Source organism: Microcaecilia unicolor, chromosome 6, assembly GCF_901765095.1.
Source record: "Microcaecilia unicolor chromosome 6, aMicUni1.1, whole genome shotgun sequence".
Taxonomy (NCBI): Eukaryota; Metazoa; Chordata; class Amphibia; order Gymnophiona; family Siphonopidae; genus Microcaecilia; species Microcaecilia unicolor.
The window spans coordinates 118,735,211-118,761,528 of record NC_044036.1 but is presented as its reverse complement, the minus strand read 5'-3'; the positions used below and the strand labels follow the sequence as shown (position 1 = coordinate 118,761,528).

Below are 26,318 nucleotides of genomic sequence, written 5' to 3'. Positions count from 1 at the left end.
AGAGAATAGTATACCTCAGGTGCCGTGGTATCAGATTTGGTCCCTGCAGGACCTGGAAGTAGCACACGTAACTGACACCAGTCAGATGAATTTTCTGAGTCACATTTGTTTGGGACCCTGAAGTGTAAGGACAGGAAGAAGCAGTGGCTCTACTAGAGGTCAAGTGTGACTCCTCCCAGTGGACCGCGTATTGGCTCAGTGAAACTTCAAGACAGGCAAGTTCTTCAGCCAAAGGAAGAAAATTTGGAGGCAAGGGTACTGGATATTCTGGTATAACCAGGGCAGGCATCCAGTCTGCTGTGCATGTTCTTGTCAAGGGCCTATATATGAAACAGCTAATCAGGAACGGTATGTCACCTTTTTCCCCGTTCAGATGATTCCTTCTATTTTCTTTTACATTCTTAGCTATTGAGAGGATAAGACAACATATCAAGGATACTTAGTACCAGGTGGTACAACATTTATTGCAAAAGAAGACCACATAGGAGACTTAAGTTGGATTTTGAAGCCTCTACAAGTTCAGTTTTTGAATAAAACTTCCCCTTAAGAGAGATGTGTTTCTTCAGTTTTCTTTCTCCACAAGAAATCGGGTTGTAGATAATCTCTTCAGAGGGCAGAGCCTGACTCTGGGACACAGGCATAGAAGCTCCCTCGCTACTCTTGCAGATGGGATACTCTCCTCCTGGATACTCTCAAGTGTTCAAGACAGCTATTTGGAACCTAGGTTTAATCCTAAGGGTTTAGCCCTTCCTCTCAAGCCTCACATGGAAGCAGCTCTTAGGTCATGGAGTAGAGATTGGTCTCCTTGGGTAATTCTCAAGGAAAGCATATATTTGTGCCCAGAACTCTTCCACTTCTAAAGGTAGTTTCTGACAGAATTGGGCTTTCTATAGCTAGTTGCCGGTAATCTTTGAAATGTTTGTAAAGTCCCCAGTCCTTTTAAATTTTGAAAGGTCTTTTTTCTATTGATATATCCTAATAAGGTTCAGTGATCTCTAAGACTTTGATTCCAGGAGGAATCTAGAAATGATCACCTTTGACCACACCAACACAAGTTGACAAGTCCCAGAGGGCTGGCTATCCCACTCCATCGGATCTCAAGTCCTCAAAGGCAGAGTTACTCTGTCTAGTAGACGAGTGTTCTCGCCTCTGTTGAACCCCTTTTCTAAATACCTTAGCATGGATATGTAGATTTGGAGGTTCAACACATTACTGTAGGTGCTAGATTTCCGAGAGTGACTGTGCTTTTTCCCCACCTAGACTGGGTAGGGTTTGGGTACATCCCACTCATCTGGACTGGTCTGGCATGTATGATAAGGAAGAAGAAATTTGTAGTCACCTCTAAAACTTGATGTCTCAGCTTCTAACGTTTTTGAATTTTTCAAGACCTGAACCCTAAAATAGTACTTCCTTACATGAACAACATCAAAATAAAGGAAAAAATGGACAGAATAAATCTACAATACAAGAAAATAGACAATTAAGGAAAATCAATACAATCTCAATCCCAACTGATTCCTTTCAGACAATTCAGATAGGATATACTAATGCCAGATCAGCTGTCAGTAAAGCAACAATAATAACAGACTGGATCACTGATGACAACCTTGATCTATTAATTATCAGTGAAACCTGGATTCATGATCACAATGACCCAATAATACTAGATCTGTGCCCTCCAGACTACAAGATCATTCACTGGACAAGAAAGGGAAAGAGAGGAGGAGGCATTGCGATGATCTATAAATCCTATCTCACCATAACAACTTCAGCTGAACCCATAACACCACAGCTTGAAATTGCCTCAGTTAGAATTAATCATATCGCCTTGCTTGACCATCTGAATATTATTTTGTTTTATAGACCACCAGGTAATTGGCAAGAATGCCACCCACAATTCATGGATTTTGTCTCGAATACTTGTATATCCAGTTCCAGTCTTCTTATATTGGGAGACATTAACTTGCATCTAGAGGACCCTAATGCAAAGAATGTACGAGAGTGTATGGATTTTCTCTAACTATGGAAATTTAACTGGACTAATACTCAAACAATTCATACTAAAGGTCACACACTTGACCTAATTACATATAAATTATCTTCAGATCTAACCCTTATACTAACAGATATAAAATGGACAGATGTTCCATGGTCAGACCACTTTAAACTAAATTTATCCTTACATTGGCGAAAAAAAAGACCTGGTCCAGAATCATGAACGTATAACTTATACCACTAGAGGTCAAATTGATCCGGTACTATTCTGGCAGTTTTACATGAATGAATGGACAGTACAAACAGATTCCAAACAATACCTCCTAAATTGGGACAATAGATGTAAAAGCATACTTGATACAATTGCCCCACTACAAACTAGAACCTCGCGTAGACGCAGTTCTTTACCATGGTTTAATGAAGAATTGAAAAAATTCAAGTAAGGAGACTTGAACGAGCATGGAATAAACTGAAAGTGGAATACACATTCGTGGCATGGAAACAAATGCAGAGAAAATATACATATGCAATCAGACAAACCAAAAGGTCATTCTACAAATCCAAAATAGGATCAGATTATAAGGACTCGCATAAACTATTCTAACTCGTTCACAAACTTTTTGATACCTCACCGGTCACAACAACTAAGACAGATACACCATCAGTAGATGATGTGGCCACTCATTTCAAGGAGAAAATTATAAAACTACGATCCACCTTACCACTGAATGCTACCGATTATGAAAAATTCATTAATTGTTTGGACCCTACCACCGATGAATTCCCAGCAGACCGAATCTGGACAAACTTTGATTCATTGACGGAGGAAACAGTCGCCCAAGCAATTAACAAAATCGCCAAATCCCATTGCAAATTAGACTCTTGTCCTAGTTATCTAATAAAATCTGCCCCGCAACGTTTCTTAACAGAGATCACCTCCTACTTAAATTTTATGCTTCAACATGGATTCTTCCCCATGGATAAAGGAAATATACTACTTACCCCAATTCCTAAAGATTCAAAGAAAAAATTAAATGATATAAATAATTACCGCCTGGTTGCATCTATCCCTCTTGTAGTTAAGTTAATGGAAAGTCTAGTTACTAAACAACTTACAGAATACTTAAATAAGTTCATAATATTACATTCATCTCAATCAGGATTTCGAGCTAACCATAGTACAGAAACAGTACTAATAACACTTAACCAAATTTAAGCAATTAATTGCAGCTGGCAACAATGTTCTTCTCCTACAATTTGACATGTCCAGCGCGCTTGATATGGTTAGCCATAATATTCTTTTGAACATCCTAGAATATTTCGGAATGGAGCAAATGTATTGAATTGGATTACTGGCTTCCTAACTGCAAGAACATACCAAATGACATCTAGATCGCTTACATCATCACCTTGGAAACCGGAATGTGGAGTACTTCAGGGATCACCGCTTTCGCCAACTCTCTTCAACTTAATGATGACACCATTGGCCAAGACTTTATCCAACCAAGACCTTAACCCTTACATCTATGCAGATGATGTCACAATGTACATCCCGTTTAAAAATGATTTAACAGAAATCGCAAATAAAAATCAATCGTAGCTTCCAAATAATGAATTTATGGGCGGATGCTTTTCAACTGAGGCTTAACGCAGAGAAGACACAATGCCTTATCCTTTCATCGCAATATAACAAGATCAATTATCCTAATCAAAAAACAGATCATCTTCAAAATTTGCACTCTGGTCCACAATAGAAATCAAACAAAATAAAACATGGAAAAGAAAATAAGATGATACCTTTTTTATTGGACATAACTTAATACATTTCTTGATTAGCTTTCGAAGGTTGCCCTTCTTCGTCAGATCGGAAATAAGCAAATGTGCTAGCTGACAGTGTATATAAGTGAAAACATTCAAGCATTACTATGACAGTCTGACAGGGTGGGAGGATGGGGGTGGGTAGGAGGTATGCATGGGGACATCAAAGCATATCATTGATATTCTAACAGGATGGGTGTGGATAGGTGAGGGGAGGGGTGATCAACAGAGAATTACAGCTTTATGGTTTATAATGGGCTAGGAAACCCAGATCCTTGTTAAGTCCTCTCTGTTGGGTGTTAAAATATTCAATCATTCTGACTTCAAAGGTCTTACGTTCTTGTATGGTTTTAAAGTTACCTTTCAGGATTCTCACTGTGAAATCACTGGTACAGTTTCCTGGTCCTGTAAAATGCTGACCAACAGGGGTGGGAGCCCTACTGGCACCAGTATTGTTCATGTGATGTCTATGTAAATTGAATCTTGCCTTAAGCATCTGGCCTGTTTCTCCAATATAACATCCTTCGTTACATTTTTTACACTGAATGATATATACCACATTGGAAGATGAGCAAGTGAAAGATTCCTTTATGTTAAATATCTTTCCTTTGTGGATGACTGTGGGGTCCTGTGAAATGTTTTGGCATAGTTTGCAACTGGATAAATTACAGGGAAGTGTGCCCTTCTGTTCCTTTTCAGTCTGTGATGGAAGTTTACTTCTGATTAGCTTGTGTTTTAAGTTGGGTGGCTGTCGGAAGGCCAGTACTGGTGGGGATGGGAATATCTCTTTCAGTAATTCATCCTCCTGGAGTAGAGGTTGTAGATCTCTTATGATTTTCATCAGTTTGTCCAGCTCTGGATTGTATGTCACTACAAGGGGGATTTTGTCTGTGGCTTTTTTCTCCTTGTGCTGTAGCAGATTCTCCCTGGGTGTTTTGAGGGAGGAGGCAATATTCTTGGAGATTATTTTGGGGTTGTAGCCTTTCTGTTTGAAGGATGCAGTCAGGCTTTTAAGGTATCTGTCTCTGTCCCCTGGGTCAGAGCAGATGCGGTGGTATCTTGTGGCTTGGCTGTAAATGATGGATCTTTTTGTATGTGGATGAAAGCTGGAGTTGTGGAGGTAGCTGCATCTGTCTGTGGGTTTCTTGTATATAGATGTTTGTATACAGCCATCACTGATTGAGACCGTGGTGTCCAAAAAATTGACTTTTTCTGGGGAGTAGTCAATTTTGAATCTGATTGTAGGATGGTATGTATTGAAGGAAGAATAATACACTTCCCTGTAATTTATCCAGTTGCAAACTATGCCAAAACATTTCACAGGACCCCACAGTCATCCACAAAGGAAAGATATTCAACATAAAGGAATCTTTCACTTGCTCATCTTCCAATGTGGTATATATCATTCAGTGTAAAAAATGTAACGAAGGATGTTATATTGGAGAAACAGGCCAGATGCTTAAGACCAGATTCAATTTACATAGACATCACATGAACAATACTGGTGCCAGTAGGGCTCCCACCCCTGTTGGTCAGCATTTTACAGGACCAGGAAACTGTACCAGTGATTTCACAGTGAGAATCCTGAAAGGTAACTTTAAAACCATACAAGAACGTAAGACCTTTGAAGTCAGAATGATTGAATATTTTAACACCCAACAGAAAGGACTTAACAAGGATCTGGGTTTCCTAGCCCATTATAAACCATAAAGCTGTAATTCTCTGTTGATCACCCCTCCCCTCACCTATCCACACCCATCCTGTTTAAAATATCAATGATTTGCTTTGATGTCCCCATGCATACCTCCTACCCACCCCCATCCTCCCACCCTGTCAGACTGTCATAGTAATGCTTGAATGTTTTCACTTATATACACTGTCAGCTAGCACATTTGCTTATTTCCGATCTGATGAAGAAGGGCAACCTTCGAAAGCTAATCAAGAAATGTATTAAGTTATGTCCAATAAAAAAGGTATCATCTTATTTTCTTTTCCATGTTTTATTTTGTTTGATTTCTATTGATAACCTTAAGAGTGGACTAACACTGCTACCACACTCCTCCACTCTGGTCCACAAAATCACATACGGTGTAGTTCCAGGATATATAAGTACATAAGTAATGCCACACTGGGAGAAGACCAAGGGTCCATCGAGCCCAGCATCCTATCCACGACAGCGGCCAATCCAGACCAAGGGCACCTGGCAAGCTTCCCAAACCTACAAACATTCTATACAATGTTATTCCTGGAATTGTGGATTTTTCCCAAGTCCATTTAGTAGCGGTTTATGGACTTGTCTTTTAGGAAACCGTCTAACCCCTTTTTAAACTCTGCCAAGCTAATCGCCTTCACCACGTTCTCTGGCAACGAATTCCAGAGTTTAATTACGCGTTGGGTGAAGAAACATTTTCTCCGATTTGTTTTAAATTTACCACACTAGTTTAATCGCATGCCCCCTAGTCCTAGTATTTTTGGAAAGCGTGAACAGACGCTTCACATCCACCTGTTCCATTCCACTCATTATTTTATATACCTCTATCATGTCTCCCCTCCCCCGTCTCTTCTCCAAGCTAAAAAGCCCTAGCCTCCTTAGTCTTTCTTCATAGGGAAGTCGTCCCATCCTCGCTATCATTTTAGTTGCCCTTCGCTGCACCTTTTCCAATTCCACTATATCTTCCTTGAGATGCGGCGACCAGAATTGAACACAATAGTCAAGGTGCGGTCGCACCATGGAGCGATACAACGGCATTATAACATCCTCACACCTGTTTTCCATACCTTTCCTAATAATACCCAACATTCTATTCACTTTCCGAGCCGCAGCAGCACACTGAGCAGAAGGTTTCAGTGTATTATCACCCAGATCCCTTTCTTGGTCTGTAACTCCTAACGTGGAACCTTGCATGACGTAGCTATAATTCGGGTTCTTTTTTCCCACATGCATCACCTTGCACTTGCTCACATTAAACGTCATCTGCCATCTAGCCGCCCAGTCTCGTAAGGTCCTTCTGTAATTTTTCACAATCCTGTCGCGGGTTAACGATTTTGAATAACTTTGTGTCATCAGGATACATGATAGACCTCATAGATCTACCAACAAGAAACAGAGTCAGTTCTGCTAGATCATACCTAAACCTACACTACCCAAATTGCAAAGGCTTGAAATACAAAACAACTTACGCATCCGGCTTCTCCTACATAAGTGCACAGCTATGGAATGGCCTCCCAAAAGCTGTGAAAACAATCCATGACCACCTTAACTTCCAGAAATCACTAAAGACCATCTTATTCCAAAAGGCTTACCCTACTGACCCAATTTAAGTGCCTGAATCCAGCAATACAACGAAACCAAATCCCGTAACGAACACTATATAACTCTTCTTCTCAATGACTCTCCTAATGTATCTGTAATACATGACCCTCTTTGATAATAATACCACGTTGTATATGTTTTTCACTGAAGGCAACTAACGCCTCACGGTACTATGTAAGCCACATTGAGCCTGCAAATAGGTGGGAAAATGTGGGGTACAAATGTAATAAAAATATTAATACCCCAAATCATATTCTTCCCATCTTGGACACCTTGAAACTCCTGGGAGTCACAATTGATCAAAATCTTACTCTAGAAAGTCACATGAAAAATGTTACAAAGAAAATGTTCCATGCGATGTGGAAACTTAAGAGTCAGACCTTTCTTCCCAAGGGAGGTATTCTGCAATCTGGTGCAATCATTGGTGTTAAGCTATTTGGACTATTGTAATTCCATCTATACCGGTTGTAAAGCACAAATTATTAAGAAACTCCAAACAGCCCAAAACACTGCAGCCAGACTCGTATTTGGAAAAGTGAAATACGAAAGCGCTAAACCCCTTAGAGAAAAATTACATTGGCTTCCACTAAGGGATCAAATTACATTTAAGACCTGTACCCTGGTTCACAAAATTATTCATGGCGAAGCCCAGATATATATGTCAGATTTCATTGACTTACAGCAAGGAACATAAAAAGTTCATCATGCACATTCTTGAACCTGCATTACCCCAATTTTAAAGGACTTAAATATAAATCAGTATATGCATCTAGTTTCTCCTATATCTGTACACAATTTAGGAATGCACTACCGAATGCCATAAAAGCAATGCACGATCTGACATTCTTCCGGAAACTACTAAAGACTAAATTGTTCAAAAAGACTTATCAAAAGGATCCGTCATAAATGACATGACATCAAAACTCAACCAGAACAAGTTAACGGTGAACTCTTCTATTCGATTACTTTAATTGCTATTTCATTTTCATTACTGAATGTTATTCATGACCCTTGATTTCTAACTCCTGAAATGTGATGTATATCCATTTACTTCTAATGTACTTCATATTTCTGTACTTTAATTGTAATAATAATACATACTTCTCATTCCGGAAATGGTTACCGCCATTTCGGCATAATGTAAGCCACATTGAGCCTGCAAATAGGTGGGGAAATGTGGGATACAAATGCAGCAAATAAATAAAATACAGCCTTTGAAGCTGTCCTAAATATCCTTCATAGAAGAAGCATTTGATAGGTTTTATGAAGGAGTTTTACAAGCTTAAGCTTTTAAAGCAGATGACATGATAGTTTACAAGTAAATGTTACTGGAAGCATAGAAACGCATCTTTTCCTGTCAAGTTATTCTTACTGGATAGCTCTGTATAGTACTTAAGTTGTTAGTCTTTTATTTAGAATAAAAATTGGAAAATTACCACCATCTGCTTAACATTTTCAGAAGTAATACAAAGCCTGTAAAGCTCACAGTCTTGATTTTGAATGTACAGGTGTTGTTATCATTGATGACCATCCAGAAGTAACGACCACTGAAGACATCCAGTCAAATCTGAATGATGACGGCTTTACAGAGGTTGTGTCCAAGAAACAACAGAAGCGACTACAGGATGAGGAACGCAGGAAGAAGGAAGAGCAAACTGTGCAGGTTTGTAACCATCATTTGACCATCGCAACTCCAGTAGTTGGGAAGTAGGATCAGTGCTGTGTAGACATCTATGGTTTGTGCCCTAAAATTGGCAGGGTGAGCTGTAGAGTAAGTATGCTAGTGTTTAATCTTGAAGTGGAGCCTGCATAGAGTGCCAGGTACAACTCTGGCCACCTTGTTGGGTAGATTAGATGGACCATGCAGATCTTTATTTGCTGACATTTACTGTGATATTATATTACTAATGCAGGAATGGTGTATGTCATGACATGATACGTCACAGTGGTATCTTATTTCTTGCCAGAACCAAGTCTGTTCCCTTAGAATCTCAGTTTTCTTTTGCTCTATTTAATTATCGCTCTCTTAAGCAAAACTCTTCTCTTATTCATGGCATCATAATAGATGAGCACCTCAATATTTTCTGTTTAACTGAAACATGGCTACTTCAAGGTGAAGCCTATCCTTTCTTCCACCTCATGGAGAGGGTCTATCACTATTTTTCTGTGGTGCATTCTCAGTTAAAGAATTGTCCACCAATGATCTTCTTTACCCTGAACTATTGTTTGTGGAGATTTCATTACAAACAAGGTTGCATGTTTTGAATTTGTACTGTCTCCTATCACTAAAAGCAGAGGACTTGGACATATTTGATCAGACCTTGGTGATTGCAACAATGACCTTTTCTAATCTCCTAATTGTATTCATATTGTATTCATATTCATATTGACACTCCTCACCCACGGGCGGACAGTTTTTTTATCATACATCAATGAGCTAGATCTATATCGGCATATATTGGCCTCTATTCATTCTGCAGGGCATACTCTAGACCTTGCCCCTTACTCATCAAAATTGCTCTTACTTTTTCTAAGTTATGCTCTTTCCAAGTATAATGGTGTGATCACTAATGTCTGTTACCCATAACGTTAAAGTCTGTGCCGCCTCTTGCCAATGTAGATGGTTATTGCACTAGGCACCTTCATCTCATTGATCAATCCACTCTTCCATCCTTTCAGCATTTATTTCCAACAGATTTTCAGAGTCTTCCTCTAGCGGAACAAGGTTCACTCTGGGACTCTACCTTGCGTCATACAATGGGTGCTTTAGCGCCACTTTGCTTCATACAGAAACCTAAACGAAATTCTCAATTATTGTTACACCATGGTCTTCAACTGTGTCAATGTCAAGTTCACGGGGCACATGTCAATATTATACTGCTTAGCTTCAAACTGCGAAGAAAAAATATTTTCCCAACAAATACAATGAGCTGCCAATTCTAATAGGCAATTGTTCTCCTTATTTTCTAAGCTTCTACCCATCAAGTTGCAAAGCATGGTTAATATCTGACCTTAGATACTTTAGTGAACTACTTGTTTTCAAAGATTGAATTCTCTAGTTAACTTTCCTGCTACTCCCAAATACTAACACAACACCCCCATCTTCTCCAATTCTTTTGTCATCTTGGTCATTGTTTAATATTCCATCCAGCAAATCTCTTGTACAAAAAGGTGCAAGAAAAATCTAAATAAATAATCATTAGCTCACATAAATACCACAACCCGCTCCTTTGATCCGATTCCATCCAATTGGTTGAAGCAATCTTCTTTTGAGGTACATCCATATATCCACTCAATAATTGCTACTAGTCTTTCCTCAGGAACCATCCCAACTACATTTAAGAGGGCTCTTGTAAGGCCGGTCTTTAAAAAAAAAAAAAAAACCTGGCCTGGAGCCTTGCAATGAAAGAAAAATTGGACATAATAGTCATCTCTGAGACCTAGTGGAAGGAGGATAACCAGTGGGACACTGTCATACCGGGGTACAGATTATATCGTAGTGATAGGGTGGACCGGATTGGGGGAGGAGTAGCATCAGTGTGTTTTTTCTAGCAAAAAAGGTGCTGGTACTCAAATGCTAGGCCACCCTTCAGGGGTGGGGTGATCACTGAGGGACCCCCTGCAACCAGTCACAGAATCTACAACAAGGCAGATTTGGTGTGTAGAGCCTGAGATCTTTCATTAAAACATGGTACCATGGGTCAATTTTAGCAGACAATGGAAAAGGTGCCGGTACTCAGTACCCCCTCAAAAAAAGCCCTGAGTAGCACTGTATATTAACGAGAGCCTTGAATCAAATAGATTGAAAATGCTGCAGGAAACAAAAGACCCCTTGGAATCATTGTGGATCGAAATTCCAAGTGTTAAGGGGAAAAGGACGATGATAGGGGGGTGTACTACCGTCCGCCCGACCAGGATGAGCAGACGGACCGCAGTCATGTTAAAGGAAATTAGTGACGCTAATAAAGTAGGCAACACAATAATAATGGGTGATTTTATTGCCAAAGGTTTGTGGAATATGTAGAATCCAATCACATCAATATTCAAAATATTCTACAGTTGTATAGAGTGATGAAAGATGATAATGGACGCATGCATGAAAAAAGTGGAGAAAAAAAGGCCTCAGAACGGCCCCTCCAGCTTCCAAAGGACTCGCCTTATAATAAGAAGGAGTGCCTCTTTAATCATGAGTCTTCAAAAAAAACTCAACATTAAATAACTTCATAAGCAGCTGTCCAAACATCTAATCAAACACTCATAGATGGAGCCCCACTTTATATATCAACAAATGTAACAATCAAACAGTGTTACTTATCTTGGATGGCGAAAATAATAAGAAAATCCTCCACAAAATCATGCGGGTTCTTCCACTATTAATGCTGTATCATCATATCCCGACAGGGAAGCCCTGTTTCGCCACTGAATGGCTGCTTTGGGAAATTTTACCAAATAATCACGACAGGGAAGCCCTGTTTCGCCGCTGAATGGCTGCGTCAGGGGAAATTTTTCCAAATAGTCGCATCCAAGAAAAAGCTCACCTCCTGTGCTCCAGGCATCAACAATTTAACATGGCGGCAGGCTTCTCCCCAAACCGTTAGGCTTTTTATATGGGCGGGTGATGTCATCACTTCTTATGCAGATGATCCTTTAGAAAGGCTTTCCATTCGTTGGAAATATTCAAACCCTTTGACATGACGGTTTGAAGAGTGAAAATCCATCGCTGTTCTCTCTGCCTCAGTATCTTTCTGATGTCTCCTTTACGCTCTGTAGTTTGAACTTGTTCCATTACTAAACATTTCAAATCCATAAACCTGTGCTGTTTGTTCATACAGTGCGACACCATCGGTTCGTATATTTTCTCTGTCTGAATACAGTGTCTATGCTCAATTAATCTCGTCTTTAATGGACGAGACATTTGTCCGATGTAGTACAAATCGCAAGGACAACTTATGACGTATATGACATTTAAAGATGTACAATCCGTTTTATGTTGGAGAGGATAAACCTTCCCTGTATGTTGATCTATGAACTCTGTAGATGTAATCATAATGTCACACACAGAACATCTTCCACAAGCTGAATGTAAACCTACTACTACTATTTAGCATTTCTATAGCGCTACAAGGCGTACGCAGCGCTGCACAAACATAGAAGAAAGACAGTCCCTGCTCAAAGAGCTTACAATCTAATAGACATCTTTCTCCAACATCATTGACTTGCGATTCCACGTCTCGGGTGGACATAAAGTATCCTTCAGATTACTATTTCGCTGAAAAGAAAAGATCACATCCAAGTTCTGAAGGCAGGGATGTACTCGTAATAATGGTAGATGTTTTTTAATAGTCCTAGTCATTATGTTGGTATGAGCATTGAACTTCGTCACAAACGTTAACAAATCTTTTGTATTTTGTTGATCTCTTTTAGGTTGTAACAACCATTCTCTATGGTTGTACAAAGCTCTCTTCTTGGCACTTGCTACCAATTTATCTGGATATCCACGATCTAATAATTTAAGTTCCAAATTATTGGCATGCTGTTTATATTCCATAGTTGAGGAACAAATTCTTCTATATCTGATAAATTGCACAAAAGGTATATTTGTGTTGCAGTGATTGGGATGCATACTATAATATTGCAGTGTGGTGTTTCTATTGGTAGGTTTTATAAACACTGATGTTTCCAATTGATCCTGATTCCTTTTCACCCAAACATCTAAGAAGGCAATAGATGAAACGCTATGTTGAAATTCAAATTTAATTGTTTCACGACAACTATTCAAATCCTTGATGAATTGTCAATTGAGACAATGTGCCTCCCCAGATCATGAAGATGTCATCTATATAACGAAACCAGAAAATGGCATAAATGAACAAATTGGAGGTGTAAATCCACTTCTTTTCAAAAGCTTCCATAAATAAATTAACGATTGTAGGGGAGCAAGCCGCTTATTATAAGGCGAGTCCTTTGGAAGCTGGAAGGGCCGTTCTGAGGTCTTTTTTTTCCTCCACTTTTTTCATGCATGCGTCCATTATCATCTTTCACCACTCTATACAACTGTAGAATATTTTGAATATTGATGTGATTTTAATTACCCCCATATAGACTGGGTTAATGTAACATCAGGGCACGCTAGGGAGATAAACTTCCTTGATGAAATAAAGGACAGCTTTATGGAGCAGCTGGTACAGAAGCCGACAAGAGGAGGAAAAATTCTAGACAGTCATTTGTGGAGCGCATAATCTGGTACGGTAGGTAACGGTCCGGGGAGCCGCTTGACAACAGTGATCTTAACGTGATCGCCTTTGAAATTTGCTTTCAAAAAGTTAAACATAGGAAGTCAAATATGTTAGCGTTTAACTTTAAAAAAGGAAGCTATGATAAAATGAGAAGAACGGTAAAAAAAAAAAAACTTAGAGGAGCGACTGAGAGGGTTAGAAACCTACAACAGGCGTGGATGCTGGAGGCCCAGGCCAAACATATTCCACATATCAGAAAAGGAGGACGGAAAACTAAACAGCCGGCATGGTTAAAAAATGAGGTAAAGGAGACTATTGGAGCTAAAAAGGAATCCTTCAGAAAATGGAAGAAGGAACCAAATGAAGAAAATGAGAAGTGGCATAAGGAATGTTAAGTCAGATGCAAAGCGCTGATAAGAAAGGCAAAGAGGGATTTTGAAAGAAAGATAGTGCTAGAGGCGAAAACTGATAGTAAAAATTTTTTTACATACGTTAAAAGCAGGAAGCCGGCAAAAGAATCAGTTGGCCTGCTGGATGACCAGGGTGTAAAAGGGGCAATCAAGGAAGACACAGAAATAGCAGAAAAACTAAATGAGTTCTTTTCCTGTGTTTTCACCAAGGAATATTTGGGAGGGATACCGGTGCCGGACAGGGTATTCGAGGCTGACGAGTTGGAAAAAATTAATGAAATATCTGTAAACATGGAAGACGTAATGGAGCAGTTCTGCAAACTGAAGAGTAGCAGTTCTCCTGGACTGGATGGTATTCATCCCAGGGTACTGATAGAACTAAAACATGAGCTGGCAGAGCTACTGTTAGTGATTTGTAATTTATCCTTAAGATCGAGCGTGGTACCGGAAGATTGGAGGGTAGCCAATGTAACGCTGATATTTAAAAAAGGTTCCAGAGGAGGTCCGGGAATTATAGACCGGTGAGTCTGACGTCGGTGCCAGGCAAAATAGTAAAGACTATTATCAAGAACAAAATTACAGAGCACATTCATTCAAAAGCATGGACTAATGGGTCAAAGTCAACATGGATTTATTAAAGGGAAGTCTTGCCTCACCAATCTGCTGCATTTCTTTGAAGGGGTAAACAGGTGGAAAAAGGTGAGCCGGTTGATATTTTGTATCTAGATTTTCAGAAGGCATTTGATAAGGTCCCTCATGAAAGACTACAGAGGAAATTAGAGGGACATGGGATCGGAGGTAGTGTCTTACTGTAGATTAAAAACTGGTTGAAAGATAGGAAACAGAGAGTAGAGTTAAAAGGTCAATATTCGCAATGGAGAAGGATAGTTGGTGGGGTCCCTCAGGGATCTGTGCTAGGACCTCTGCTTTTTAACATATTCATAAATGACCTAGAGATGGGGCTAACTAGTGAGGTAATCAAATTTGTAGATGACACAAAGTTATTCAAAGTCGTCAAATCGTGGGAACATTGTGAAAAATTACAAGAGGACCTTACGAGACTGGGAGACTGGGCGTCTAAATGGCAGATGACGTTTAATGTGAACAAGTGCAAAGTGATGCATGTGGGAAAGAGGAACCCAAACTATCTAGGGATCTAGGTGTCATCGTTGATGATACGTTGAAACCTTCTGCTCAATGTGCTGCTGCGGCTAGGTAAGCAAATAGAATGTTGGGTGGTATTAGGAAAGGGATGGAAAACAAAAATGAGGATATTATTCTTCCGTTGTATCGCTCCATGGTGCGACCGCACCTCGAGTATTGTGTTCAATTCTGGTCGCGGCACCTCAAAAAAGATATAGTGGAATTAGAAAAGGTACAGAGAAGGGCGACAAAGATGATAACAAGGGATGGGACGACTTCCCTATGAGGAAAGGCTGAAGAGGCTGGGGCTCTTCAGCTTGAAGGAAAGGCGGCTGAGGGGAGATATTGATAGAGGTCTATAAGATGAGTGGAATGGAACAGGTCGATGTGGAGCGTCTGTTTACGCTTTCCAAAAATACTAGGACATGGCATGCGATGAAGCTGCAGTGTAGTAAATTTAAAACAAATCGTAGGAAAAATTTTCTTCACTCAACGCGTAGTTAGACTATCTATCTGGAATTCGTTGCTGGAAAAAGTGGTTAAGGCGGTTGACTTGGCGGACTTTAAAAAAGGTTTGGACGGCTTCCTGGAGGAAAAGGCCATAGAATGTTATTGAATGGACATGGGAATAATCCACTATTTCTGGGATAGGCGGGACAAATTGTTCTTTTGGCCACGTCAGAGACAGGGTGCTGGGCTCGATGGACCCTTGGTCTGTCCCGGCTTGGCGATGCTTATGTACTTTAATCCCAAATAACTATCATCCAGTGTTTAACCTTCCTTTTCTTTCTAAATGATTGGAATTTACTATGTTGAATCTCTCATTGAATCAATAAATGCCCTTCATTCAAGACAATCAGAATTCCGCACTGGGTTTAGAACTGAAACAGTCATCACCATTCTACTTAGTGAGCTGCATGCAAGCTAGAGGCAGACTATCACACTAGTAGTGTCATTTGACCTATCGGCCGCTTTTGACTTGGTTAACTATGATCTCCTTCAGTCCTTGGCTTCCCTTGGTGTTTTCAGGGACCATATTTGACTGGTTTTCATTCTTTTTGCAACAGCGTTCTTTCTGAATGATGCAGTCATCTTTTTTTTTTTTTTTTGTTACATTTGTACCCCGCACTTTCCCACTCATGGCAGGCTCAATGCGGCTTACATGGGGCAATGGAGGGTTAAGTGACTTGCCCAGAGTCACAAGGAGCTGCCTGTGCCGGGAATCGAACTCAGTTCCTCAGTTCCCCAGGACCAAAGTCCACCACCCTAACCACTAGGCCACTCCTCTCATATGTTACGTTCTCCTGCATTGTTGACATTCTTGTGTACTATACTGACATTGTTTCTATTAATCAACCTTTAGAATCCTGTTTTTGGGACATCACAGTATGGCTTTAGGATCATTGCCTCGTGCTGGATTTAGGTAAGACCATACCCTCTTGGATCTCTGGTTCATTTCCACCACCATCTCTTTCTCTGGTTCACTTTGGCAAATCTATCTCCCCTGTTAACCTTGTTCAAATATCTTGGTATTTTCCTAGATTCAGCACTTTTCACCACAGATTCTAATGTATTAAAAACCAGATTTTACTTCTTGCACAAGCTCAGAGCTATTCAAAATTATTTTGATGTAGACATTCTACACTTATTATGCACATACATCAGCTTGCACTACGGTTGTTTTAACAACTATGAATGGATTACAAAAACAGCTTGAGTAAAATGGTGTTGTAGCTGTGTTAGTCCACTTTTAAAGGTAATATATAGAAATAAAGCAAAACATAAAGGGAATAAGATACCTTTTTTATTGGATTAAATGCATTTTTTTGTTAGCTTTTGAAGGTAACCCTTTTTCAGATCAGAAATGAGCAAATGTTGACATTTGTTCATTTAATATGAAGGGGGGGTTACCTTTGAAAGCTAACCAAAAAATGTATTCTTTAATCCAATAAAAAAGGTGGTATCTTAAAAACCAACTTGAAGCATTTACAGACTTTGCAGAACATGGCTACAAGGATTCTTTGCCATGCAAAGCGGCATGATCATGTCACCCTCTTTGGCTTCCATTTGAGTATAGAGTAAAATTTTAAATATAACTAACTCGTAAGGTTCTGTATGAGGGTAGACATCATATCTATCATCAGTTATAATTCCATATACACCAGTAAGTCTTCTTTGATCTCTAAAATAACAATAGACTCATCCTTCCAAATCCTTTAAGGGCGGAATGGGAATCAACAAGAAAATCAAGGCTTTTATTTTTTTGGCTCCTACTTATGAAATTCCCTTCCTCACTATATACGTTTGGAAAAATCTTTTAACTGCTTTGGAGGTCTGGGGGCCTTATATTCAGTCCCTGTCTCCAAGTGCGCGACGTTTAGTATTAAATGGTTTATAATTTTTTTTTTCTTTCACCAATCATTTCTACTGTCTTTCAAATTGGGCTAAGTTCCTGAAAGTTGGTATGGGGGAATATGTGGGTGCTTCGTGGCTCAAGCATGGGGCTCAATAGGAGAATGGGAGGTGATAAGACAAAATCCTCTCATTCGCTTTAGATTTCTCACAAGGGTCCTCTACCAGTCCTTTGTGACAGGGGTATGCGGGTCTCATGGTGTATAAGGCTAGGAGAGATTGGCTATACAATCACAATCTGTGTGCTCCTCGAGATTTTTAAAGCACTGGGAGGGGGAGGGGGGAGGGACTGTTCACTATGGGTGTGGGACAGTAAGATTACGGAGAAAGTTTAGTAATACATGTTTAGCTGGAGATGGGTCAGTTGAGGGTGGGGGGGGGGGGGAGAAACATATGCAAATAGTTTTTCGTTGTCAAACTGCATTTGTGGGTGTGAACTTTTCTTGTGTTTATAAAGATTCACTCTGAATGGTATAAGAAGTTTACACTGTGTTATCTTGATCTCAATAAAAATTGTTGAAACATAAAGAGGATCGGAGAAAGCAGAGATCCTTGTGGCACACCACATTCAGGTCTCCATGGCGGTGATATCGATTCAGATATTACCCGGTATGTTCTTGCCGTTAGGAAACTATGAAACCAATTCAGTACATCACCTCCAATTCCAAAATATTCAAGAATGTCTAATAGGATACCATGGTCAACCATGTCGAACGCACTGGAGATGTCGAATTGTAAAAGAACAATGTTACCGTTTGCAATAATTTGTTTAAATTTGGTCATGTGTTAAAAGAACTGTTTCGGTGCTATGATTGGCACGGAAGCCAGATTGGGATGTGTGCAATACTGAGAAGTTGTTCAAGTAGTTGGTAAGTTGTTTAGTTACCAGGCTTTCCATCAGCTTGACTACCCATGGGATGGATGCCACTGGACGATAATTAGATATATCATTTAGTTTTTTCTTCTGGTCTTGGGAATTGGTGTTAGTAGGATATTTTCTTTATCCGTGGGAAAGGATCCATGTTGAAGCATGTGATTCAGGTAGGAGGTGAAATCTACTATGAAACGCTGGGGGGCAGATTTTATTAAGTAGCTGGGGCATGCGTCCAGTTTACAGTGGGATTTGGTGAATTTGTTGATCTCTTGGGCGACAGGCTGTTCCATTAGTGAATAAAAATTTGTCCAAATTTGATCTGCTGGATACTCATTGGTTGTTGAGTCTAAGTTGTCAATGAATTTTACATAGTCGGAGGAGTTAGCTGATAAGGTGGATCTTAGTTTAATGATTTTCTCATTGAAGTAGGTAGCTAGTTTATCTGCTGATGGGGTATCTGTGTTAGTTAAGGTAACTGGTGTAGTGTCTAGAAGATTATGTACAAATTGTAATAACTTGTGTAAGTCTTTATGGTTTTGTCCTATTTTGGAATTATAATATGATCTCTTGGATTGCCTGATGATATATTTGTATTTTCTTAACATTAATTTCCAAGCAGTGAATGTTTGTTCATCATTCTTTTTGCTCCAAGCACGTTCAAGTCTCCTTGTTTGGGTTTTTAGTTTTTTCAATTCGTCGTTAAACCATGGGAGTGAGTTTTTTCTTTGTGATATTCTTGTTTCTATTGGTGCTATTGTATCAAGTATGCTATTGCATCTTGTGTCCCAGTTTAAAAGATATTGATTGGAGTCTGTTTGTACTGACCATTCATTCCTGTAGACCTCTTGTCAGAATAATACTGGATCAATGTGACCTTTTGTGGTGAAAGTTTTTCGTTCTTGATTCAGGCTCAAATTTATTTTTATTCTCTATTGCATGGATATTTTTAGTTTGAAGTGATCTGACCAGGGTACTTGTGTCCAATTGATATATGTTATTGTAAAGGTTTGATCAGGAGTAAATTTGTATGTAATGAGGTAAAGTGCATGACCTTTGATATGGGTTGATTGAGTATTTATCCAATTGAAATCACAAAGCTGGAAAAAATCTTTGCATTCTTGTGTGTTTTTAGCATTATAGTTTTCTAGATGCAAATTTATATCTCCTAGTATGAGTAGATTGGAATTAGATAAACAAGAATTCGTGATGAAGTCCATAAGATTTTGTTGACATTCTTGCCAGATTCCTGGCGGTCTATAAAACAGAATAATGTTTAGGTGGTCAGGTAATGTAGGATGGTTAATATTAAGTGAGGCAATTTCTAGTTGTGGAGACATGGATTCTGCTATGGTTGTTACTATGAAGTGGGATTTATTTATAAATGCAACGCCGCCTCCTCTTTTTCCATTTCTAGGCCAGTGAATTATTTTGTAACCTGGAGGGCAGAGATCTGTTAGTATTGGGTCATTTTGGAAATGGATCCAAGTTTCATTAATGATTAATAAATCCACTTTATCATCAATGATCCAATCTGATAGAATTGTTGTCTTGTTGGCAGCTGATCTAGCGTTTGTATAACCAATTTCGATTTTTTGAAAGGGATCAGATATGTTAGTAATTATATTGATTTTTCTTAATTGTCTATTAACTTGTTGTAAAGGTTTATTGTGATTATTATTTCCTTTGTTTTGATTATGTTCAGTTAAGGTGATGATTCCATTGTTTTGGTTGTTGTTATTATAGCGATGAGTATTGTATTTGGATGGTCGGTGAGGCGTGCAAATTGTAGGAATAATATTAGTTTCTGGTGGGGGGGTGGAAAGCATGTGATGAATTAGGGTGATTGAGTAGATGATGAAAAATAATGTTGTGATATTCATTTTGATAACTTGAGTATAGAATTCGCTAGGATTGCTTCAGCTTAGTACTGTTGTAGGTTGGAGCAGCGAATGTAGGCTAGGGCAAGTGAAGTGGCTGGAGCAAATGAAGCAGGTTGGAGCAGAGAATGCAGGCTGGAGTAGGTGATGCAGGCTGGAGCAGATGATGCTGACACAGGTTGGAGCAGAGGATACAAGTTGGAGCAGAGAATGTAGACTGGGGCAGATGAAGCAGGTTGGAGTAAAGAATGTAGGCTGGATCAGACGATGCAGATTGGAGTAGGTGATGCAGGCTGGAGCAGATGACACAGACACAGGCTGGAACAGAGGATACAGGTAGGAGCGGTGTGAAAGATGATGGCTGAGGAAAGCCTTCCCCTAGAGCAGGCTACAATAAAGGTTGGAGCTCAGCAGCTCTAATAAGAGTGTAAACTGCTATAAAAGTGGGAGCTTAACAGCTCTAAAGTAGGTACAGGCTTACAGTGAGAGTGAGAGTTCAGCAGTTCTGATAGAAGTAGAGCCTCAGAAGCAATGGGGTTCAAAAGAATTCCTTTCACCATTCTCCATGTTTTCCCCATGTTTGGAAATATCCTAGATAGCTTTAAAGGCAAAGCTTTTAAAGGCAGTTCTTATAGCCGTTGTCATATGGTAGTGCTGTGTACTTCATCTGAGGAGGGAGGAGAAACCACTGACTGAAAATATACACCATGTTCCTTGAGTAACATTCAGAACAATTATGAGTTTTTTATACTGCTTACAAGTACTGATTTTCCTTCTAATTCGTTTCTCTTCCTCTCTCTCTCTCTCTCTCCCCGCCCCCTTTAAGGGCTGGAACAAAAAGAGTTCAAGTGAAAAAGGGAGAGGTCAAAATTCCAAGCTTCCTCCAAGGTTTGCAAAAAAGCAGCAACAGGCAGCAGCCCAGCAGGCTCAAGTGCAAGCTCCATCCCAGCCATCAGTCCAGCCCCCCAGCCAGCCACAGATACAGCCTCAAACTCAACCACAGATAGCCCAAACAACAATGACCAGCAGCAGCACAGAGTATTCTGGAACAAGCAAAGCGCTGCAGACGCCACCGCCCCTGGGAACTGAATTATGGGAAAACAAGATGTCTCCACCCGTAGTTCTGAATGACATCTCCAAGAAGTGTAAGTGTATGCTACTGGGGCATCTGTTTTCTGTTTTGGAAGAAGGAGGGATAGAGTGGTTAAACTTCACTAAATTATACTTAAACATACGGAATCTTTGACTGCTGTCATTTTAAAACTCAGCTTTTCAGTTAAGAGCGCGGAGCATTGTCTGCTGGGAAAGATAGAATTTCTCTTACTGTTAGTATAGTTATGGTAGCAGTATGCAGGAAACTAGAAACTATTGTGATATTTTATAATTGAATTGATGCAAATTATGTAATGAGGAAGAAGGGAAATAAATTGCTTATGATACAAATCTGTAGCTCAAGAAATTGAAATTGTGGGAAAAAGTTAAGTTGCATGCTTTCTTATTCTTACTAACTGAAATATTAAATAACAAAAAAGACAGCACTAGGAAGCTAACCAGAATTGCTTTAAAATGTCATGTCCTGCGTTTTGTACATTAAGCAGCTCTTCTGATCCTAAAATTCAGCAGTTGTCCAGTACAGCTTTACTTGGTACTCTTATGACATTGGTTTTGTTTTCAGTGGGACCCATCAGTCCACCGCCAGTCAGTGCATGGAACAAACCACTCTCTGCATTTGGGTCTTCGGCTGCTGCTGAGGTAAGCATAACTGGAACTTGTAGAAAAGGTTGCAGGTACTTGACAAGAAACAACTTTCCACTGGCCTTCGAAGGTAGAATGGAAGCACAAATGGATTTCCCCTTTTAGGGCTGAATTCTATATAAGGGTCAGTGCATTAAATTTTGCATGTGACCAATTTATATGCACTGCTTAATTGAGTAATAAGCCAATTAATCATAATTGGTCATTAACCAATTATCACTAATTGATAATTATAATTTGCTTATGCATTTTTGGGCATATTCTAAAAAGAGAGACACGTAAATTTCAATGCATGTAGTTGAAAAGGGGGCATGGCTGTAGGATGAGAGGACACCTGTCAGGTACGTCAGTCAAATTTACACGCGTTGTTATAGATTTCAGGGGAATGTGTGTACATGTAGTTCTCCGAGGACCGGAAGAAAAAATCTCGCGGGAGGTCCCGCACGCGGGGTACGCCCACCGCGCATGCGCAGCCGTCTTCCCACCAGTGCGCGACCGCTCCTACTCAGTTTTCTATTTTTCCGCGCTGGAGAGAGACGCAGTTTCATCCCTCTCCGTGTCAGCCCTGGAAAACCGTTTCGCGGCCTAGTCCGCTGTCGCCCCCTTTTTTTGTTTTTAAAAAAAAACTTCCTTATCGTCGAGTGTTTTCTTTTTATTTTGCTCTGTCGCGGCCTTCTGGCCGCGCGTCCGATTTCTTTCTTTTGTTGTGGTGTTGTACTTTTACCGCCACCATCGACTGTTTTGACTTCGCCGACGTGATTTTTCCAACGATGTCCTCGAAGGTCCCGAGCGGATTTAAAAAGTGTGGTCGGTGCAGCCGGCAGATCTCGCAGACCGATCCTCACGCTTGGTGTCTCCAGTGCCTCGGTCCTGACCATAATTCCAAGGCGTGCACCTTGTGTCTCGGCTTGAAAAAGCGGACACAGGTGGCGAGGCAAGTTCTTCGGGACCGTCTTTTCGGAACTTGCGCCGGCCCTTCGACGTCATCAGTGTCGACAGCTGGGACTTTGGTATCGGTACCGATGTCAAAGACTTCTACACCGAGCATGGCATCGACCCCAGGAGTACAGGTTCCCTTGGCCCAACAACCTGCCAGCGATGGTGGCGGTGAACGGCCAAATGGGCAACCCGCCTCGGCTGGTCCCACTGCCCAGGGCCATCGGGACTGAACCCTGTCGGATCCGACCCCCAGAGGGCGCGGGGACTCCACCTCCTCGTCCATGCCACGGAGCGCCAATGACAGGCATCGGAAGAAGCTTGCGAAGAAGCACCGTCATCGGTCGCCCACGGCGCATGGCACGGGCAGCTCAGAGACGTCGAGAGAAGATTCGATCCCTAAGAAGCGCCCACACCGGGAGGAGCACTCCCCCTCTATTGAAGAGGTGTTGATGCGCAGGTCGTCGGGTACCCCGGTACCATCTCCTGGACCCGGACAGCTTCAAGCACCGACACCCGCACCGGCTCCCCAGCCTCTCCCGACAGCGGCCCTAGACGAGTGTCTCCGAGCCATCCTCCCAAGTATCCTGGAGGGGCTGATGCGCCAGGCCTTGCCGGCACCCGCGGTGCCGTTGATCGAACCCCCAACTGGCTCTGGCCCTGTGATGCGGTTTGCGGCACTGATCTCGATCGACACTCAGGTGGAATCGACATCGATGGAGGGAGCTTCGTCCTCGCCGGCACGGGAGTCCACCTCTCGACACCATCGTCGAGACCGTGGTTCCTCGGGGTTGAGATGGGCCCGGTTGCGGACTGAGATCAGAGAGCTCATGTCCGACACCAAGGAGGAGGCCTCGTGGAGGGAGGAGGAGGATCCCGGATATTTCTCCTCTGAGGAGTCTGCTGGTCTTCCCTCCGACCCCACGCCTTCACCGGAGAGGAAGCTTTCGCCTCCAGAGAGCCTCTCCTTTGCCTCTTTTGTCCGGGACATGTCTGTGAGCATTCCCTTCCCAGTGGTCACCGTGGATGAGCTGAGGGCTGAGATGCTCGAGGTCCTCGACTATCCATCACCACCTAGAGAGTTTTCCATGGTACCGTTGCACAATGTCCTGAAGGAGACGCTGACGGAACTGGTTGAAGCCCTTATCTAATCCCACCATTCCCAAGAAAGCTGAGTCCCAATATAGAGTTCACACAGACCTGGAGTTGATGCGGCCTCAGCTGCCACATGACTCAGCGGTCGTGGATTTTGCTCTCAAGAGGGCCAGGAGTTCGAGGGATACCGCCTTGGCGCCCCCGGGGCGGGAGTCTCGCACTCTAGACTCGTTTGGGAGGAAGGCCTATCATTCTTCCATGCTTGTGACCAAGATCCAGTCATACCAGCTCTACACGAGCATTCACATGCGAACAATGTGCGGCAACTGGTGGACAAGCTCCTGCCAGAGCAGGCCAGGCCTTTTCAGGAGGTGGTCAGGCAGCTGAAGGCGTACAGAAAGTTCCTGTCCAGGAGTATTTATGACACCTGTGATGTGGCATCCAGAGCCGCTGCCCAGGGTATAGTGATGCGCAGGCTCTCATGGCTGCGTGCCTCTGACCTGGATAACCGGACTCAACAACGGCTGGCGGATGTCCCTTGCCGGGGGGATAATATTTTCAGCGAGAAAGTCGAGCAGTTGGTGGACCAACTGCACCAGCGGGAAACTGCTCTCGACAAGTTCTCCCACCGGGCGCCTTCAGCATCCACCTCCACAGGTAGACGTTTTTCCCGGGCCCGGCGGGCTGCACCGTATGCTTACAGCAAGCGTAGGTACAACAAGCCGGCCCGAAGGCCTCCTCAGGCACAGGGACAGTCCCAGCACGCTCGTTCCCGTTAACAGCGTGCGACTAAGCAGGCTCCTGCAGCTCCACAGCAAAAGCAGGGGACGGGCTTTTGACTGAATCCATGGGAACATAGCCGCCATAAAAGTAGCCGTGCCGGACGGCCTGCCGGTCGGGGGGAGGTTGGCAGTTTTTCACCAAAGGTGGCCCCTCATAACCTCTGACCAGTGGGTTCTCCAAATAGTGCGGTGCGGATACACCCTGAATTTGATCTCCACCCCACCAAATTGCCCACCAGGAGTTCAATCCTTCAGCGCCCACCACAGGCAGGTACTTGCAGAGGAACTCTCCGCCCTTCTCAGCGCCAATGCGGTCGAGCCCGTGCCATCCAGGCAGGAAGGGCAGGGGTTCTATTCCAGGTACTTCCTTGTGGAAAAGAAAACAGGGGGAATGCGCCCCATCCTAGACCTGAGAGGCCTGAACAAATATCTGGTGCGAGAAAAGTTCAGCATGCTTTCCTTGGGCACCCTTCTCCCCATGATTCAGAAAGACGATTGGCTATGTTCCTTGGATTTAAAGAATGCTTATACCCACATCCCGATACTGCCAGCTCACAGACAGTATCTGCAATTCCGTCTGGGAACACGTCACTTCCAGTATTGTGTGCTGCCCTTTGGGCTCGCCTCTGCGCCACAGGTATTCACGAAGTGCCTCGTAGTGGTTGCGACGTACCTTCGCAAGCTGGGGGTGCACGTGTTCCCGTATCTCGACGATTGGCTGGTGAAGAGCACCTCAGAGGTGGGAGCTCTTCGGTCCATGCAGTGCACTATTCAACTCCTGGAGCTGCTGGGGTTTGTAATAAATTACCTGAAGTCCCATCTCCAGCCAGTCCAATCTCTCGAATTCATAGGAGCTCTGCTGAATTCACAGACGGCTCATGCCTACCTTCCCGAGGCAAGGGCTCAGAACTTTCTGTCCCTCACCTCCCAGGCCAGAACGTCCCAGCAGATCACAGCTCGGCAAATGTTGAGACTCCTGGGCCATATGGCCTCTACAGTCCATGTGACTCCCATGGCTCGTCTTCACATGAGATCTGTTCAATGGACCCTAGCTTCCCAGTGGTGCCAGGCCACCGGGAATCTAGAAGATGCTTTCCGCCTGCCCATCAGTTGTCGCAATTCACTGCGCTGGTGGACGATTCGGACCAATTTGACCTTGGGACGCCCGTTCCAAATTCCTCAGCCACAAAAAGTGCTGATGACGGATGCATCTCTCCTGGGGTGGGGAGCTCATGTCGATGGGCTCCACACCCAAGGGGTGTGGTCCCTCCAGGAAGCAGGTCTTCAGATCAATCTCCTGGAGCTCCGAGCTGTCTGGAACGCGCTGAAGGCTTTCAGAGATTGGCTGTCCTTCCAAATTATCCAAATTCGGACAGACAATCAGGTTGCAATGTACTACATCAACAAGCAGGGGGGCACCGGATCTCGCCCCCCGTGTCAGGAGGCCGTCGGGATGTGGCGCTGGGCATGCTGGCACGGCATGCTTCTCCAAGCCACGTACCTGGCAGGCGTAAACAGCAATCTGGCCGACAGATTGAGCAGACTCATGCAACCGCACGAGTGGTCGCTCCATTCCAGAGTGGTACGCAAGCTCTTCCGAGACTGGGGCACTCCCTCGGTGGACCTTTTCGCCTCCCAGACCAATAACAAGCTGCCTCAGTTCTGTTCTAGA

General features: G+C 42.3%; 1 protein-coding gene across 1 annotated transcript in view; it reads left to right on the top strand.

Annotated features, from left to right (window-relative positions):
- Positions 1–26,318, top strand: part of PRRC2C (proline rich coiled-coil 2C) — a 458,438-nt gene that overhangs the window by 243,960 nt on the left and 188,160 nt on the right. The window contains 3 exon segments of the mRNA XM_030208285.1: positions 8,635–8,789; positions 20,905–21,223; positions 21,754–21,830. Of these exon segments, the coding sequence (XP_030064145.1) occupies positions 8,635–8,789; positions 20,905–21,223; positions 21,754–21,830 (551 nt within the window).